The 18,515-nt window shown below is 40.3% G+C and overlaps 1 protein-coding gene across 4 annotated transcripts in view; it reads left to right on the top strand.

Moving 5' to 3' along the window:
* Nucleotides 1-8,476: 8,476 nt before the first annotated feature.
* Nucleotides 8,477-18,515, top strand: part of TGFB2 (transforming growth factor beta 2) — a 99,912-nt gene continuing 89,873 nt past the window's right edge. For 2 of the 4 annotated variants that reach the window (XR_008509866.2, XM_002809444.6), the window contains exon 1: nt 8,477-10,505. Coding sequence is in view for 2 of the 4 variants with exons in the window: in XM_002809444.6 (XP_002809490.1) it covers nt 10,160-10,505 (346 nt within the window). In the remaining 2 variants the exon portion in view is untranslated. The remainder of the gene's footprint in view (nt 10,506-18,515) is intronic. The other 2 variants (XR_010140470.1, XM_002809445.6) reach the window with 1 other exon arrangement.

Genomic DNA, 18,515 nt, shown 5'->3' with positions numbered 1-18,515 from the left:
TTGCCTCTTTGCACTTGCAGAACCAGACTTCAATCTTAGGTAAAAATGTATCCCTCCCATGGACAGGACATAAAACAATAGATTGACATCAGCTCTGAAAACATCAGTGCAGCAGCCAGACTCAGCAGTTGCCCTGAAATACTGAGAAGTACCAAGCATAACATCAAGACTGTTTCTACACAATAATATTTGTCTTTCTACAGCAACACTGGGTTCTCTTAAGTATATTATAAATATAAAAGCTCAAAGTCCAAAAGGTTCAATGTGATGATATCCTTCTCTACAAATGGCAGGAACACTACGGTAGATTGCATGAGACATGACTGCCGTATCTTGGTCCTTACTAGGATTCCCAAATATACTCCTTAATAACCAGTAAAATTATATTTACACTGGACATTTTAAGAAATACCAGTGTTCGTTATTAGATGAGAGACAGCATAATTTTGGAATCACAACTGAGTTCAGAGTTCAGTTTTGAGTCTTACTTGTTTTGTTTCCTTGCGTAAGTTTCTTAACCTTTGTAAGGCTAGCATGTAAATCAGATATAATAATATATAGTTCATGGTGTAAAGATTGGATTAATGTATGCAGTGTCTATCTAGCACAGTGCCTGATATGTAGTAGCGTGTCAAGAGATGTTCTCTCTTATGCATTTGGAGGATTAGGTGCTGCGCCTATAGGTTTCCATTCATTTCTCATCTATGTAATTCTGAGTGTTCCTTTTCTAGATAGAATTCCCCCCAACAAAAATTTAAAGTCTAACAGGTGATAGGTGCTTATTGAGGCCCAGCAATTCTACTTCTGGAAACCTTCCTCAGGAAAAGATTCCGATGACAGAAAATGCTGTGTGAACAGTATTATATAGAATTGTTTTTAATAGCAAGAAATTTTTTAAAACTTACAAGTTCAGTGATATGAGGACATTTACATAAACTATTGAACCACCAGTCTTCTGTCAATTCCTTTAAAATGATGGTTGTGAAGACTGATGAAAACACAGTGTCAATGATATGTTAACTGAAAAAGTAAGATTAAAAACATTATGGATAGTATAAGTTTCTTAAATGCCAACAATGCATGAGGTGAATAGAATGACTTTTCTTTAAAGAATGTAATTTTTGACAGTCTGAAAAGACAGGCCTTATATTTATATTGAGAAAAATGATCCTGACATTTAATGAGACACTAAAACAGTTTTTATTTTTTGCTTACTTATTCTTTTCTAGAATCCAAACTCTAAATACTGTTTAATAGAGCACTATTGATATTAGCTGTATTAGATGACTGTATGAAGAGTCCTATTTGCTAGAATCCTACTTTATCTTTTAAGTTTTGCTAATTCCCCTGCAATGAATGTTGAACATAAAAAATTTGACTCCTTTTCCATGTGTGTCCACTGTTTCCTTGTGCCTCTTGATTAATGAAACTTTATTTTTAAGTGAGAACCTCTGTTTTCTTGATTTTTAAAAAGTCATTGCTTTTTTGTTTTTAACCATCCTATTTTGCATAGTTCTATCACTTATTCAAGCAAAAGTTGGAACAGAACATGTAATAATAACAGCAAACATTTAAACAATATTGATTTTATGCCAGACAATATTTAAGGGTTTCATAATGCCCCTTAATTCATACCCTCTTCCTTATAACCCTGTTAGGTAGATGCTGTTATTGTCCCCATTATACAGATGAGGGAACAAGCAATAAGTTTCAGTAACCTGCCCAAGGCCACACAGATAGTATAGTCCAATCCAGGTTCGAGTCACAGAGCTGCTGTACACAATAGTGATTGCTCACATTGTAGATATTAATGTCTTATAGAAAATGAGATTCTAGAAATTGAACTCTTCTCTGGAAAGAAAAATGGGCATTCAGTATTTTGGTCTCATTTAACCATGACGTAAACCTATGGCCAATGGAAGGTAGTAGTAGACGCCATGCTCTTTCGGGTCCTCACTTCCAAGGTGACAAAAGGAACAATGATCATGCCAAAAAGGGTGGTGGCCACGTGTGTGCCCAAGGACAGGGCTATTAAGAATTTCTTTATTCAAAACACAGTAGAGGCTGCAGCAAGTGTCTTCAATGCGTATGTGCTTCCCGAGCTGTATGTGAAGCTACATTATTGTGTGAGTTGTGCCATTCACAGCAGGAAGCCTGCAAGAACTCAACATCTCCACTTCTATTTAGACCTGCAGATGCTGGCACCAAAGCTCATGTAAGGAGCTGAGTCTGTAAGGACTGAGGCAAAACTATCCTCTGGAGAAAAGTAAAATGGAAATTGTACTTAAAAAAATTAGTAGATGCCATTAATCAGAAGGTGAAAATTTTCCTGGCTGTGTCAATTTAGAGTTAACATATCACCCCAGACTGTTGCTGTCAGTTTATTCTGTAACTTACTACTGGATAATTCATTATAGGTCTTGTCTGAGCATGTCTGATAATTAAAACTTTATATCTGAATTATCTGGATGCTGCAGCAATGGAACTACTTTACTGAAGTGGTATCCAATAATTTACTATATACAGCTATTGGTTTTTTATTCTTAAGATACAATATATTGGTTATTTGCTGCTCTGTTACTTCATGACATTAGATGACTCATAAATGTAAGTGGTTGACATTTTTGCTATTAAGAATTTAGATATTCAAATTATGCTTTATAAATGAGGATTCGATTTTTAGCATGTTATTGCCTAGGAGATAACAGGTAACTAAAACTTTATAATTAAGGATATTCCATTGCTGTTGATCTAGCATCTTTTCTAAAAATGCATGTTTTACAATATTTATGTGAAACTAATTTTTATTTGATGTGCAGTAACAACAAATCAATGCAAAATTATACATTAATGAATGTAGCAGTATGAAGTTGTAAGACGTACCACAGCTTTCCTCTAGGTGGCATGATTTCAGCTATCATTGAGTCAACTGATAAAAATCCTTTTTCCCTACAACCACATGAGTATGTAGTTTCTGAACAATCAGTATAAGTGTGACATTGATTAGATTTAATTGTTACAACTGGTTAAATAACCAGATTGACCTTATAATAGTCTATTGTTTAATGATCTTAAGTAACTTAAAATTATAAGACAAAGTCCTCTTAATGAAACAAATACAAAAAACTTGTTATCTCCAATAACCCAGCAGCCAAAATTATTTGTCCCTTCAGGTCACAATGACACACCCATTTCTGGATTTATTTCTTTGGCATATATTTATTTCTTATGGTAGATAGCTTGCTATTTGCTTGAAACAGTAATGATACTGCCTTTTTACTTAAAGGGACTCATATAGATGTAACAAATCTAAAGAGAAACCACAAATGGTAGGATTCTTGATCACAAAAATTTTCATGTTAACAGGAAACAACCCCTTAAATTATGTGAAAGTAACTTTCCTGGTGTCCCTGGTTTTATGAAGCAGTTACTGTGTGCTAAACAAGAAGGATCAACATGTGAAAAGTCATTATTATGTGACCTGCAAGCATCAAACAACAAACAGAAACACTGTTCTTTTTTTTTCTGTACTGGCACTAAAATGGGAAAGGGGGCCAAACTCACTTTTACCTTTGGGATTCTTTTTCTGTTGTTGATTTTCAAAAATTTAAAAATGAATTTCTCTGGCTATACACAGAATACATAAAATGCTTGTTAATCCCATTATTGTTATATTTATCTTCTCCTGCCTTTCTTTGTGGGAGACTTCTTTCATGGAGCTCAAAAGAACTTGACCAAGCACCTCTCGGGGGTTCATTTTTGTGGCAGTGCAGGTTTATATTAATGCTAAAATTGTGCAAGTAGCATTTTCAAAATGTATCTCCGATGGTGATTTTTAGAATATGCTGCATAGGCAAAGGAAAAAAAAGGTTTTGGAAGTATGCAAAATATAATATCACCATTATAACCGAAAAAAGGTGAAAGACTAACAGATGTATTCTTACAGATTTAAAGTGGCTTCATTTTAAATAAGGTAATTATCTGGGACAGTCCTGATTTACCCCTGTTGTCTTAGTGTATCAAAGAGTGGCAACCTCTTTACTGCAAAAAATGTTTGGATTTGTGTGACAAACGATGTAGCTACCCTAGTTATGAGAACTTTATTTTCTACTAAGATTTAAAATAATCATCAGTGAGAGTTTGTGGTCTGTAGTCTCCAGTTTTATAAATTATAACCATCTATATAGCTGTGCTTTTAAAAATACTTACATACTTAGGCTTTTAAAAATACTTATTTACTAATTTTTCCCTCTATCATAAACTACACTGAGGTTTTCTCTTTTTATGCAATTACTATTGACCCTTGGTTTTTATTTATTTATTTATTTTTTAATTGCAGGCTAATCGAAGCTGCAGAACGGCAAAGTTGTTTGAAATGTAGGTTGGTAATTTTGGCAGTGGAAATTTAGACATTTGGAATTTTACCCAATCTATGAAGCCCACTGAGATGACAACAGACACATAATTCATTTAAAGACCATGTATCTTTAAAAAAAAAAAAAAACTTTTGTTATATCATACTCATTTTAATTATGAGAACAGTCATATTTTTCTCTATCACTCACCTTCTCTTTTTCTTTCTCATCTTTTGTTTTTATTTTTAGTTGGCCAAAACGCTCTCTCCATTTCTCCCCAGCAACCTCATTCTGGTTTCTTGCTTTGTGAAGTCTATCTGTGAACTTCTGTGGTGACAGAGTAAATGAAGTAGGAGTAAAGATTCTGTAAAGGTGAGCGTCAAATACTGCCCTAAAAAATAAGGAAAATTCTGCTGCTGGTTTCTTTTTGTCAACATTAGGATTTTGTTAAGCACTTATCCATAGTGTTATGCTGTGTGCCAACTATTACCATATGTTCATTTATTTATATCAGTTACTAAATGCTATCTTAGTGGATGAATTTCACCAGGGGCAAGAAACCAGAGGCTGCAGCTACAGGGATGACATAGCACAGGCCACTGTGAGACTGCCTCCCAAAGAAAGACTTTCCTGGAGAGCTAAAATTGTAGAGATATGAGTGGCCCAAAAGCCACAAGCAGTAATCAATCAACTAATCATAATTCCAAAGGATGAGATAATGTTCCCACAGTGTATCATTAGTGTGATGAGTTTATCTCTTTAAAGCCTCACAACCGGCTGATATGCTGTGGTTTTTCTTGGTCCTATCTCTTTATCTTTTACCACCTCTGATCTCTTTAAACCCACCCTGTTTCCATTTTCCTCCCTGCCCATTGTTTCCTCATTTTTCCTTAACACTTCTTCCTTAGATTAACCTTTAAATACAAATGGAAATAATAATCGGATTATTTTTCATGAGGAAACCACCTTTCCATTTCATTATTCATAACTAGAATAATGAAATAAAGCTGTTTATAGAAATGCATATAGAACATGAGACAAAATTGATATAGACCAAACATTGTTCTTGAATAGTGGTATCAAATATAAAATTATAAATAAAATCTTAAAAGACTTTTGGTGTATTTTCATATTAAAGGGTTATTTTGCATTTATCAAGTATCACTATTTGGGGGAAAATGTAATCAATTACAGTCGTTCCGTGTATTTCTTTTTTTTCACCTCCTGATTTTTCATGCTTGAAACCATTCTGGAAAGCTTCCAGAATTGTTACAAATGAAGTTATGCTTTGGTCAATGTTAGTAAGGACCTATGATCCATAGGCGTAAAACTCTAGGACAGGGATGAGTAGTTTTGTTTTTTTCAGCCTCTTGTAGAAATCCCACATTACTTAAGTGAATAGACCCATTGATGAGTGGAGAATGGCTAAGAGTGGAAACAGCTCCACTCTCTACCTCTGTAATTTCGAAACAAAAAATTCCATTTGAGGGCGTTAATAAGAGACTATAATCGTGAATGCTTAACTGAACTTTGATAGTCATTTAGCATTTTATTCACCAAAAGTGTATTTTCTTGTCCTTCCCTCCTACAATTACTGGGGGCAAAATACCATAATATTTAAAATGTGCCTACAGAAACTACTAGGAGGCAGAACTAGAAGCAAATTCTTCTTGGGTTCTTTCCTGGCTTTTCAGAGACAGCAAGAGAGAGAGAAGGCCAGATATTTTTATTATAAATTCCTTGACAGAAATAAAGACATGGTAGGATAAGAAACTCACAGAGTCAGTGAGTAACTTGTTCAGGATCACAAAGCCAGAAAGTGACAGAAATCTGAACCCAAGAAACCATGACTGGAGCCTGCCCTTTAAACCACTGTGCTCTCCTGCCTCCTTGAAGTAATCAAGATGGGTGTATATCATTTAAATACCCTTTTACCATGAAGACTGTAGAGACCCCGGCACATAAGACCTCCATAAATTGAGTGAATGTTTTGCCTCTTAAATATAGAGATGAAAAGGCATTATAAGAGTTATTTAATAGAAGAAAGGATTCATTTACGGTTACCAGGGAGACAGCTCTAGCAATCTTGCCTGCTAGGTCTTCAAAGAACTGATCATTTGAGAGGTGGAAAGGGGCTCCTCCTCTCCTGCTATACTCACTTACTGTACTTACCCATTCCAGAAGCTTTTACCAATACCTCCCATCTTACCCTCCTGGGCTTTGGGGAAATTAAAGTAGCCTCTTATGAATAAGTCAGGGGTCTCAGGTCTAAGGAGTTGTTAAGTGAGCAATAGGTACTCAGTAAACTAAGTATTACGAACAAAAGTGTATATGTCTATGTCAGGAAGAGGGGTGGCCATCAGAATTTATGGCTTACGCTGTTTTCCTAGAAGTGATATAAATGAACTTTTGCTACTCTATCCACACTCTAATCTGAATCTACTTAAGGTGCATCAGTGTCTGTACCAAGAAGGTTGTCTGTAAACATGAAAGATGCTCACTGGCTTGTGGAAGCTGAACCTATATCCTCAGCAAAATATGGTGATAGCTAATTCAGGTAACCAGCCATACTCCACAGCAGCATCTTCACTCAGTAGCTCTGATTTGGAGCTCCTGCTCTGTGTCTATAATGGCCACAGGTGTAAGAATATTCACTTTTTGTCCAATCGGTAGAGCTAGCCTACTGCAGTTCTCAAACTGAACTCAGAGCGAGGACCTAACTGGATGAAACTACTAGTCTGACAGTAGCGCCTCTTGATTATCTTTTTCTTGGGCTACTGGGATGGTAGCTTTGCTTCAACTCAAAACTGGTATCAAGGAAAGGAACCTGCTGGTGCTGATTTATACATAATTTTTAGAATTATTCAGAAGTGGGTTGGAACAATTATTTTATTCCAGAGTTTTTCAATGTGTGATAATGGAAAAAATTCTGTATTCAAGGGAGTTCGGAAAATGCTGGGTTAAAAGAGTGAAAAGGTTTTCTCTTCTACAGGAGTTTCAGAGCCTTTAACATGATAATGTTCCGGAATGAGGAATCTTAGAGGACAGGAGAGTACTCAGTATCTCCCAAACTTGTTTGACCCCAGAATTCCTGTTTGTCAGAACATATTCTGGGACCACTGTTTCTCAGAAGTACATAGTAGGTAAGAACATAGTGGATCCTGACTGCAAAAATCCAGCTCTACCACTTACTGTGGTCTCGAACAAAGTACTTAACTTCTTTGTACTTCAGTCTCCTCATCTGCCAAATATGGATAATAAGACCTACTTTATAGGTTCATTGTGAAGATTAAATGACCATACACAACACACATCAAATTACTAAGTGTAGTATATGTTAGCTATTATTATTTTATTTATTCAGTGCTCTAATAACCTAGGCCCCATACACATCTAAAGTATAAATTCCAAAAGTGATAGAAAGTTCTTTGTGACTTTTCTGAACTAAGGAACATCTGAAGTAGAGAACAGTATAGAGATCTTGGGTTTGGGGGTACATTCAACAGAGTTTCCAGTTTAAATCATCTGTCTGGTCAGTATGGCTGCAGAGTCATGCCGAAATGAAAATGTTGACTTTGAGTAACTAAAGGTAAAATAAAAGAAAAAGGGAAAGTGGAACAGTGGTAAGAGTTATTCTTGTATTCATCTAATTTAGACTTGGTTGAAATTGAAAATGTCAAGTTATGAGTAGTGTAGAACAGTAGACATCAAACACTTAAAATTCCAGCTTCCTGGATTAATGCTATGGAAAGAATGAAGTTGGTTGATAATGTTTAGCCTAGCAAGAAGGTGAAGAAGAAAGCCATACAAGAAGTGGCTGAGGCAGCAAATTATAAAGGTGACCATTAATTCAAATCAGTAAAACAAACAAATATACCTTATTCTTTAGGTAAAATTGATGGATCTCTGTTTTCCAGCAGTTCACAAACAGAGGGGTATATTGTAAACAACAAACTAACAAAATAAATTCTAGGATGGCAACCTGTTAAGGTATCCCAGAAAATTAGAGGTAGGACATGAATTTAAAAGATAGGAAGGTATGTCTTCAGGACTGGCCTGACCCTGAGTAGACTAGTGCTCCCTCCCATAGGGGTGTGTGTGCACACATAATACAGGAGGAAAGCCTTCCCTTCTAGAGCAAGTGATTCAGTTTGGGAGGCTGTGACTGAGCTACACTAAGTAAAAACGGGAGACTTGATTGTCCTTCAACAGACCTGTCCAAAATGACTAGAAATTAAATACCGTAAATCACTGTTGTCAGGGCGCACATTCCACCTCCTTCCTCCCTTCCCCACAGCAGTCCTCATTTCCACACCCCCTCAACGGTTCAGGGAGAGCTCGTGGTCTAAGTAACGAGAGGACTTCTGACTGTAATCCTAGCACGTCACTTTGTTGAAGGCAGACACGTGGTTCAGAGAGAACTTATAAATCTCTCCTCCCCGGCAAGATCGTGATGTTATCTGCTGGCAGCAGAAGGTTCGCTCCGAGCGGAGCTCCAGAAGCTCCTGACAAGAGAGAGACAGATAGAGATAGAGATAGAAAGAGAAAGAGAGAAAGAGACAGCAGAGCGAGAGCGCAAGTGAAAGAGGCAGGGGAGGGGGATGGAGAATATTAGCCTAACGGTCTAGGGAGTCATCCAGGAACAAACTGAGGGGCTGCCCGGCTGCAGACAGGAGGAGACAGAGAGAGTCTATTTTAGGGTGGCAAGTGCCTACCTACCCTAAGCGAGCAATTCCACGTTGGGGAGAAGCCAGCAGAGGTTGGGAAAGGGTGGGAGTCCAAGGGAGCCCCTGCGCAACCCCCTCAGGAATAAAACTCCCCAGCCAGGGTGTCGCAAGGGCTGCCGTTGTGATCCGCAGGGGGTGAACGCAACCGCGACGGCTGATCGTCTGTGGCTGGGTTGGCGTTTGGAGCAAGAGAAGGAGGAGCAGGAGAAGGAGGGAGCTGGAGGCTGGAAGCGTTTGCAAGCGGCGGCGGCAGCAACGTGGAGTAACCAAGCGGGTCAGCGCGCGCCCGCCAGGGTGTAGGCCACGGCGCGCAGCTCCCAGAGCAGGATCCGCGCCGCCTCAGCAGCCTCTGCGGCCCCTGCGGCACCCGACCGAGTCCCGAGCGCCCTGCGAAGCGCACCCTCCTCCCCGCGGCGCGCTGGGCTCGCCCCCAGCGCGCGCACACACACACACACACGCACGCACACACGTGTGCGCTTCTCTGCTCCGGAGCTGCTGCTGCTCCTGCTCTCAGCGCCGCAGTGGAAGGCAGGACCGAACCTCTCCTTCTTTAAATATATAAATTTCAGCCCAGGTCAGCCTCGGCGGCCCCCCTCACCGCGCTCCCGGCGCCCCTTCCGTCAGTTCGCCAGCTGCCAGCCCCGGGACCTTTTCATCTCTTCCCTTTTGGCCGGAGGAGCCGAGTTCAGATCCGCCACTCCGCACCCGAGACTGACACACTGAACTCCATTTCCTCCTCTTAAATTTATTTCTACTTAATAGCCACTCGTCTCTTTTTTTCCCCATCTCATTGCTCCAAGAATTTTTTTTTTCTTACTCTCCAAAGTCAGGGTTCCCTCTGCCCGTCCCGTATTAATATTTCCACTTTGGGAACTACTTGCCTTTTCTTTTTAAAGGAATTCAAGCAGGATACGTTTTTCTGTTGGGCATTGACTAGATTGTTTGCAAAAGTTTCGCATCAAAAACAAACAAACAAAAAAACAAACAACTCTCCTTGATCTATACTTTGAGAATTGTTGATTTCTTTTTTTTTATTCTGACTTTTAAAAACAACTTTTTTTTCCACTTTTTTAAAAAATGCACTACTGTGTGCTGAGCGCTTTTCTGATCCTGCATCTGGTCACGGTCGCGCTCAGCCTGTCTACCTGCAGCACACTCGATATGGACCAGTTCATGCGCAAGAGGATCGAGGCGATCCGCGGGCAGATCCTGAGCAAGCTGAAGCTCAACAGTCCCCCAGAAGACTATCCTGAGCCTGAGGAAGTCCCCCCGGAGGTGATTTCCATCTACAACAGCACCAGGGACTTGCTCCAGGAGAAGGCGAGCCGGAGGGCGGCCGCCTGCGAGCGCGAGAGGAGCGACGAAGAGTACTACGCCAAGGAGGTTTACAAAATAGACATGCCGCCCTTCTTCCCCTCCGAAAGTAAGTACTCATTTTGACTTCCATCCCCTGAGGTTTAGCGCTGCCCGGAGCTCTCAAAACCGCAGCAGCTCCCGGGATCGCCCTTCCCTCTCGCGGTTCCCGTTCGCTCTTTTCCCGTTCTCCTGTCCTTCACCCCATCCACCTCCTTTTCAGTTGTATGCCTGAGGCCATCAGGCTTTAAAATGTTTACTTTCTACTTTATTTTCTCCATCTTTCCCTTCCCCCTAACAATTCGGTGCTTTAAAAGGCGTTATTCTCTTTTTCTCTTCCCTGAAGTTCTTTAGTCGGCCACCAGCTAGGAGTCCGCCCCACTCTGTCAAACTAGAGGTGCTCCCAGGGGCAGAGTTAAACTGGGGAATCTTGGTAGGTTTGTTTTCTTTGCTCCGATTGGCGTGGGGCGCGCCGAACTGGTGCACGAAGGGTTAAAAAAAAGTGTCTCAAAACTAGCCTCTCCGGAAGGCGCCCCCTTTCCGTGCTGACCTATCAGCTGGTTCCCCAAGCCTTCTCTATTGTCTCTAACTCCCCTAAAAATGTCAGCATCGCCGAGACAAAACCCGGTTTGGAGACCCCTCGAGAAACCTACCTGCCCTCAGTCCTTGATGTATCGTTTGCTATCACTAGGTGTTTCATTACCCAAAGGCAAAATCCTATAACCACGTTCCCTTTTCACTTAACCTGGAGTGTAGAAAGGACAACTCCGTTTCTGACTGTGTTTCAAAAGGTTTTGTTCACGTTGTTTTTCAGAATACACTCAAACCTGCCTTCTTCACATCTCCAGTGTAGCAGATCATTTTTCTTACGGGTCTGTTATCCTGCTCCTGCCTTCTCGCAGGCTTCCTGCAGTTACTTCAATGCATTCCTAAAACTCAGAGTAGACGACAGCCGTATTTTTTTTTTAATGGCTTCTCTGAGAACAGTGTCCTCAAAACCAGCTGGCATACAGTAGCAATAGGAGTGAAATGATTTATTGCAAAGGAAGGGAACAGACAGTGTAGAATGATTTCAGAGTTCTTAAAAAAAAAAAAAAAAAAAGAAAGAAAAGGGACAGCAGCATCCACTTGATACCTGAGAGGGTTAAATACCAGGAAGAAGAAAAAGAAAAGTGGGGGCGGGGTGGGGGGAACCTCTTCAACATTTGTGTATTCCAAATCCCAAGTCATAAACTTTTCATTGGTTGCTCATTTCTCTCCTCCCCTTTCCATGCCCTATATACTTGCTGGCTGCCTTTGCAAAGTCTCTGTGTCTTGCCTAAATAGATAATACAGCCATCTTGGTAATTTTCTCTTAAAGGTTCTAATTGCAGGGTGGTGCTTTTCTTTTTTAATATTTATTTTTAGTTTGACAAGTCCTAGCTATGTGACCTGCCATGTCTTGTACTTGATGGTCTCAGAAGTCAGCCCATGTATCTAACCCCAGTCTTCCTAGTGAGCTTTATTTTGCTGCAACTTCTCCTGTTCTTGTTCAATAGCAGAACAGATGCAGAGAATTCTGGCAAGCAGGATGATTTTGTTATTGTAATTATGGCACTATCCGCAACAGAGGCGATGAATACACTCCACCCCTGGTTATCCCCTTTGGGAAGTAAAGCTTTCTATCTGGGGTGGAGCCAAGGAGATATTAGGAAAGAAAGTTCATTGTAATTAATCCAAAACCATTGAGACAAACAAGGAGTTCAGTCAGTTTGCTTTCTCTAGCACGTGCATCAGTTCTACTGGTATTTGGGCAGAGCGGAAAGTATGCTATGTAGAACCTGAATAACTCATCTTTCAATGTTTATATGCAAAAGGTCTAATAAACTGCCAGCACTTTTATAACACAGAAAGGAGCTCTGATCTCATTACTGAATAGGTGTGGAGAGAGCAAGTAACCCAAGAGGGCATTAGTTCTTTGTTCTCTCAAGCACACTTCAGTCTGAAGAGCTGAGATGATCCAACCCAGGGTCATGGTCATCAACAAACTGGAAAAATTCCTAGATTATTAGGAGGATTTCAGAGTATGGCATTTAACATCAATGTGTGGATTCTCCTCTCCATTTCACCCCAGCCACCAAATAAATGAAAACCTCTGATATGTCCAGGATAAATAAAATATACTGCCAGTTTTCATACAAAGAATACAGGCTTTAAAAAGTCTGTATTCTGTACGGAAGTTTAGGAGCAGAAAGCCATATTAATAGCAGGTTCGATACTACTGTGCAAGGACTGGATAATTTTATAGAAAATAGGTTAACTGATTTTCCAGCACTTTCTAGTTATACTGGAATATAGCAAACCCTTCCAAAAAAAAAAAGGAAAAAAAGAAGAAAACCATATTTTTAAAAAGCAAATTGAAAAGTACAGCATTGGCTTATATACCAGCTTTCCCTCTTTAGGACTTTTCTGCCTAACTTTTAACTCAGCTGTCACTGAAGTGGCTGTGGGGAGGGAGTGTGCCTGTCATTCCTTGCAGTGAATCTGGCGAGGGTCATAAGCCCCAGAGATGAAGGCATGGGAAAGATCACTGGTTCATTTTTTACCACCAACTTATTAGCGTTCAGGGAGTGACTTCAGCTCAAGTATTACAAATATGCTCTAATTATACTCAATGAGCTATATATCATTACAGATTGCTGATAGCCCTTTGTGGGACATTTTATAAAGTTCAGACTACATATTTTTAGCAATGTGGAGATTTAAAAGTAAAAATATAAGAGATATTGTATATGCCCTCAGGCATATTTTGTCTTAAATATTATCCTTGGCCAAGTATACTATATAAATACAGTAAATATGAATAGAACTGGCCAGGTGCCAATCTCCTAGGATGAATTTTAGTCAAGAATGTATTTATGGGATATAAATAATACTGTGTCAACATTTAAAGAAGGGGTCTGATTAGTTTTGAATTTATTCATATTGATCTTTTCACGTACTGTTAGTTTAAGACTCAAAGTGGAGTTATGCTAAGGTTTACCGATAGTTTGCCCACTGGGAATTAGTGGACCTCTAGTAGTTTTAACAATCCATTTGAAGTTCGAGGCACATCTATTCGAAAGATGCTGCACAAGGTTTTAGAAACTTATAAAGGGTGATTCAGTTATACACACACAGGAAGAATTCAAATAATTGACATGTAAGAATCTGTAGAGAGTTGGACAATCAAAAAGAGGAAGAGACACAAAGTTTCATTTTCTTTCTTTTCTCTCCCTTTTTCATTGTAACCAGTCAGCACATGTTGTGGTTCTAACCCTGGTGATTTTGTACTCCCCCCAACCCCCGCACCCCTACTCCCACTGGAACGTTTGGCAATGTCCAGAGATACTTTGGGTTGTCATGACTGAAGTTGGAGGGGTGATACTGGTATTTAGTGGGTCAGCCAGGGATGTTTCTAACCATCCTATAATGCATAGGGCAACCCCCCGCCAACATCAAAGAATTATCCTGACCACAATGTCAGTAATGCCCCTGTTGAGGAGCCCTGGTATTTGTTTGGGGTTACTGAATTCTGTTAACAGTACCATTTAGAAAATAATAACAAAAATAAAATATCTTTATGATCAAAGCATATTCAAATGAGAATACTGAATAGGTGGATAGTCAGACAGTTATCTTAATTAAATGGAGTGTGGACTAGACCATTGTATACCGTATGTACTTTATTTTTTGTGGTCTTAAAGCCCCTAAATTAGAGACATCAAAACTTCCCATTTATTTAGCTTAAGTGATGGTGTTGACCTATCCATTACTAGCTTCAGTCAGCAGCAGTGTGATGTTAGAACAGAGAAAAAAGAAGTGAGGAATTATCATGGATTCTCCTTGCAAGGGAAATAAGCAGTTTGTGTTAACAAAGAGTGGAATCTCCAAGCTAGGCAACGGAAGAAAGTAAATAATCATCTTGATTTATTCTACCATTTTGAAGTAGATACACTAGAAATATACAGCCTGAAAAATCACAATGAGATTTCCTTTGTAGTTGTTTCACATGAATGTTAAACATTTAACATGAAGCAATCTCCTTTTCTATTTCCTCTGTAATTTTCCAAGTTAAATTGTGGAATGTAGAATGAATACCAATGACACTATGGTTTGGGGGAATGTGCCTTAGCATTCAATTCATGAATATGTCTTTCTATATACAAGTTGCTGGTCTGTTGGCCACTTGCCCAATGAAGGAAAATGTTAGCGATTGCTGGAACATAGTGGTATTTTTGCTTTATGTAGTAAGTATTTTTACTATTTTATTTTTTAGGATTCTCTGTGTGTGTGTTTGTATGTGGGTGTATGAGATAGAAACAGAAAGAAAAAGAGAGCGTATCAAAGACAGACTTGAACTTCTTGACTTCCAGAATGATTGAGTTATTAATATACAACAGACCGAACTTTAATTCTCCCTTTTTTATTGCATCGTTGCTTGTACTAACTCTAGTGTCTAATTGTGGTTACATTTAAGTTAGGTCACATGTTCCTCCTTCAGGATTTCCTCTTTTTTTACTTTTCAAAGACTAGAAAAACCTCTTAAAGAAGTATACTATTTATAACTAAAGCAGTTGGGTCGTCTTTGTTGCCAAGTGAGGCCAGCCAGCTTTATGCCTCTCCTGAGAAGACCCCACCCGATGAAAGAGGGGCTTTGCAGAGGTTGAGGGGCAGGTGGGGACCTCTCCATCTCACAGAAGGAAGGGGTTGGGGGAGCCCACTGTGTCTCCACAGCAACCCATGTGGTCTACTCGAGGAGTTGCACTTTTTGAATGATGACTTCTCCCTGGTGAAAAGATGGTGATGTAACCTAGTCGCAGCATCTTTCATATAAAGATATGAAAGAATGACAGATCATTTTTCCTAGAGGAAACTGAGATGTGAAAAAAGTGCTAATGACTCACTGTTGAACCCACATCAAATCTGGGTTAGAACCAAGGAGGTCACTGACTTGTAGGCCTTCACCCAGAGATTACAACACACTTTAGGCTGCATATTTAGAAGGTTCGAGAAATTAGAGTGGAGGCTCCTGGCCCTGGGAGAGGTGTGCAGGGTCACCACTGGAGTGAGACTCTGGCCCACTGCCACTCCAGCCCGCCTCCCCCTGCCCCTTGCCCACCACACCCCCCTGCCACCCCGCCCCATTATAGGTTCAGGAGTAAGGTAAGCAGCTGAGCAAGAGACTGCATGGAAGAGCTCTGGAAATAGCCCTTTCTGCTATCTTGATGTAGCATTTCCGGTACTGATGGGCTCCCGGAGAGAGGATTTGGATTTGCCGGATGTGCTTGCTCTATTTAGGCAGTGCTTCTGCTCAAGGGTGTATTCCATTTTGCAGATTCTGCACAGCTTGATGAAATGTGGCTCTGCCCGAGATAAACAAATGTCCATTGTCATTTTGAAGGCATATGTGTGCTTTCATTTTAAAAAAATATCCTTTAAACAATGATAGTTTTTAACCTGGGAATTCAACGTTCTCCAGGTATTTTATTTTAGATTTAATAATATGTTAGGGGATTCTTCGATGGGTTTGTTTAGACTGAAAAGTTTGCTTCTGTCATTTGTTTGGAATAAATTTGCATCATGCTACAACCACAAGCTGCTTTTGATGGTTGGCTGTTTTGTTTGTTTTCTAAGCGCTGATATCCAGAAGTGGGTGTTTAACTGCACCACACTCTCACCACTACCTTACTTCCTAAATTGGCTTGGTGGTCTTGACTCTGAATAAAACTGCCCCTTGGCCTCTTCCCCACCATCTCTGAATTGCCTTCGTTTCCTTCATTGTGATGGAATGTCTGCATGGATGGATGGTCGAGTGCTCACATATCATGTCCCATTTGATACTCTACTGAGTTTGTGGGAGACAGCACCCCCTTTACTTAACCAGGCCTCAGTTTCTTCCCTTGTAAAGATGAAGAAAGTAACACTCGCCTTCTAGGGTTGTAAGGATTGATGATGACATATGTGAAGAAGCACCTAGTGCAGCTGCTTCTGGCATGTAGTAGGCCTTCTTTGCCTGGCAGCAATTCTCTGAGTCTCAAATGCCTTTGACTTTAGGGTGTACCATTATTTTATGTGCCACTAAGAAAAAAATATCACTCCAGTGATCATGCCATTGATTTTAAGAGAGGCTCTGGATTTTAGAGAGATGAAAATGTGATTATAAGTGATGCCCCGGGAACCACTTCCATTAACCTCGGAGGTCTTGGAACCTCCGGCTCATTCTTTCCTTTGCGATAGTGCCACTCAGTGGATCTCTTTCCTTTGCTCGCTCAGTTTGTTCCTTAGGTGGCCTCTGCCACTTCAGGGCAGGGATGGGATGGGGCTGGAAACAGAGAACATAGGGTTGGTAATTCACCATGTCTGGCACTATCTAGTTCTCCTATGAGAAGGCCTGAGAGTTTAGGCTATTAGATTCAGGCCTTTCAGGGTCTGGTCCCTCCTCCTTGCTCAGCCCCTCCTCTCACTAAATCCCTGCAAGAAAACTATACTCCAGTCACATTGTCCTCTTTGCCTTTACCCAAATGGGCCATTTATTTTCATGCCTCTGGGGGTCTTTGTTTATGCTGTTTCTTCTACATAGAGATCTATCTTTTCACACCTTTAAAAATCCTTCTGCCTGGTGTGGTGGCCCACGCCTATAATCTTAGCACTTTAGGAAGCTGAGGTGGGAGGATCACTTGAGGGCAGGAGTTGAAGACCAGCCTGGGCAACATAGCAAGATCTTGTCTCTACAGAGAATTTAGTTGGGCCTGGTGGTGTGTGCCTGTAGTCCTAGCTACTTGGGAGGCTGAAGCAGGAGGATTGCTTGAGCCTAGGAGTTTGAGGCTGCAGTGAGCTATGATTGCCCCACTGTCCTCCAGCCTGGGCAACAGAGCGTGACCCTGTCTCTAAACATAACAAAATAAAACAAAATATTTCTGGGCTTAGTCAGATGCCACCTCCTTAGAAAACCTTCCTTGATTGTCCTAGTCTTATTTAATTAGCTCTTCCTTTGCACTCTTACTATACTGATGGTTATCTCTATCTCTCCCTCTCTTCTTTTGATCTTAGTTAGATCTAACTCTGTTCTGGGCTGTCTTCTTCATTGGTTTGTAGACTGCCCCAGGAACAGAAATCAAGTCTAACTTATCTATATTCTTATAGAACTTAGCGTATTGTGTTTGATCAAGGAATGTTTGACGAATGAGCATTCCCTTTCGAGAATAAGATTGAACTACAGGAAGAAGAAGAATCTGTGAGTTCAAAGAGGTGTCAGGGCCAGGAGATGTGGAGAGATGAAATGTTCTGACCTTCATTATCAGGGAAAATGTGTCTGATGGGTCATGTCACTATGCTAAAGAGCACAGGGCTTCTCATAACCATATATTTTCTGTTTCCAATTCTCAGATAATAATGAAGGTGGTGACAATGATGATTAAAGCTAACATTTATTGAGGACTTTTTACAGGCCAAGCATAGCTAACCTTTATTGAAGACTTATAGGCCAAGCATAGTTTTAAATATTTTACATGTATGTACTCTTTAATACTCACAAACAATCCTGTGAGGTTAATACTCATATTGTCCCTTTGACAGCTGAGGAAATGGAAATAGCTATTTCTATTAGTGACGTGTTATGGAAATTAGACTTTCAGCCACCACAGGTAATAGAAGCCCTAATACAGAGCGCAGAAAATAGAGAGCATGACCTTTCTTGCCCTCTTGATAAATGATGTAATACATCCATGAGAGAATGGTGACTCTCCTCTGTTAACAAGAATTACATTCACAAGCGCTGAGAAAATATACCTCTGAAGCACACAACCTGGGTTTTTTTTTCTTGCCTCTAACACATTCAACTTTTATTTCGGCACTTAATTGATACAAAAAGTGTGATTGATTAAGCCTTTGGTTGTTTCTGTTTGTTTGTTTGTGAGACGGAGCCTTGCTCTGTTGCCCAGGCTGGAGTGCAGTGGCACCATCTCGGCTTACTGCAACCTCTGCCTCCCGGGTCCAAGCAATTCTCCTGCCTCAGCCTCCCGACTAGCTGGGATTACAGGCATGTGCCACCACGCCCAGC

Source organism: Pongo abelii, chromosome 1 (assembly GCF_028885655.2).
Source record: "Pongo abelii isolate AG06213 chromosome 1, NHGRI_mPonAbe1-v2.0_pri, whole genome shotgun sequence".
In the NCBI taxonomy this organism is placed as follows: Eukaryota; Metazoa; Chordata; class Mammalia; order Primates; family Hominidae; genus Pongo; species Pongo abelii.
This window is presented reverse-complemented; position numbering and strand designations above follow the sequence as displayed.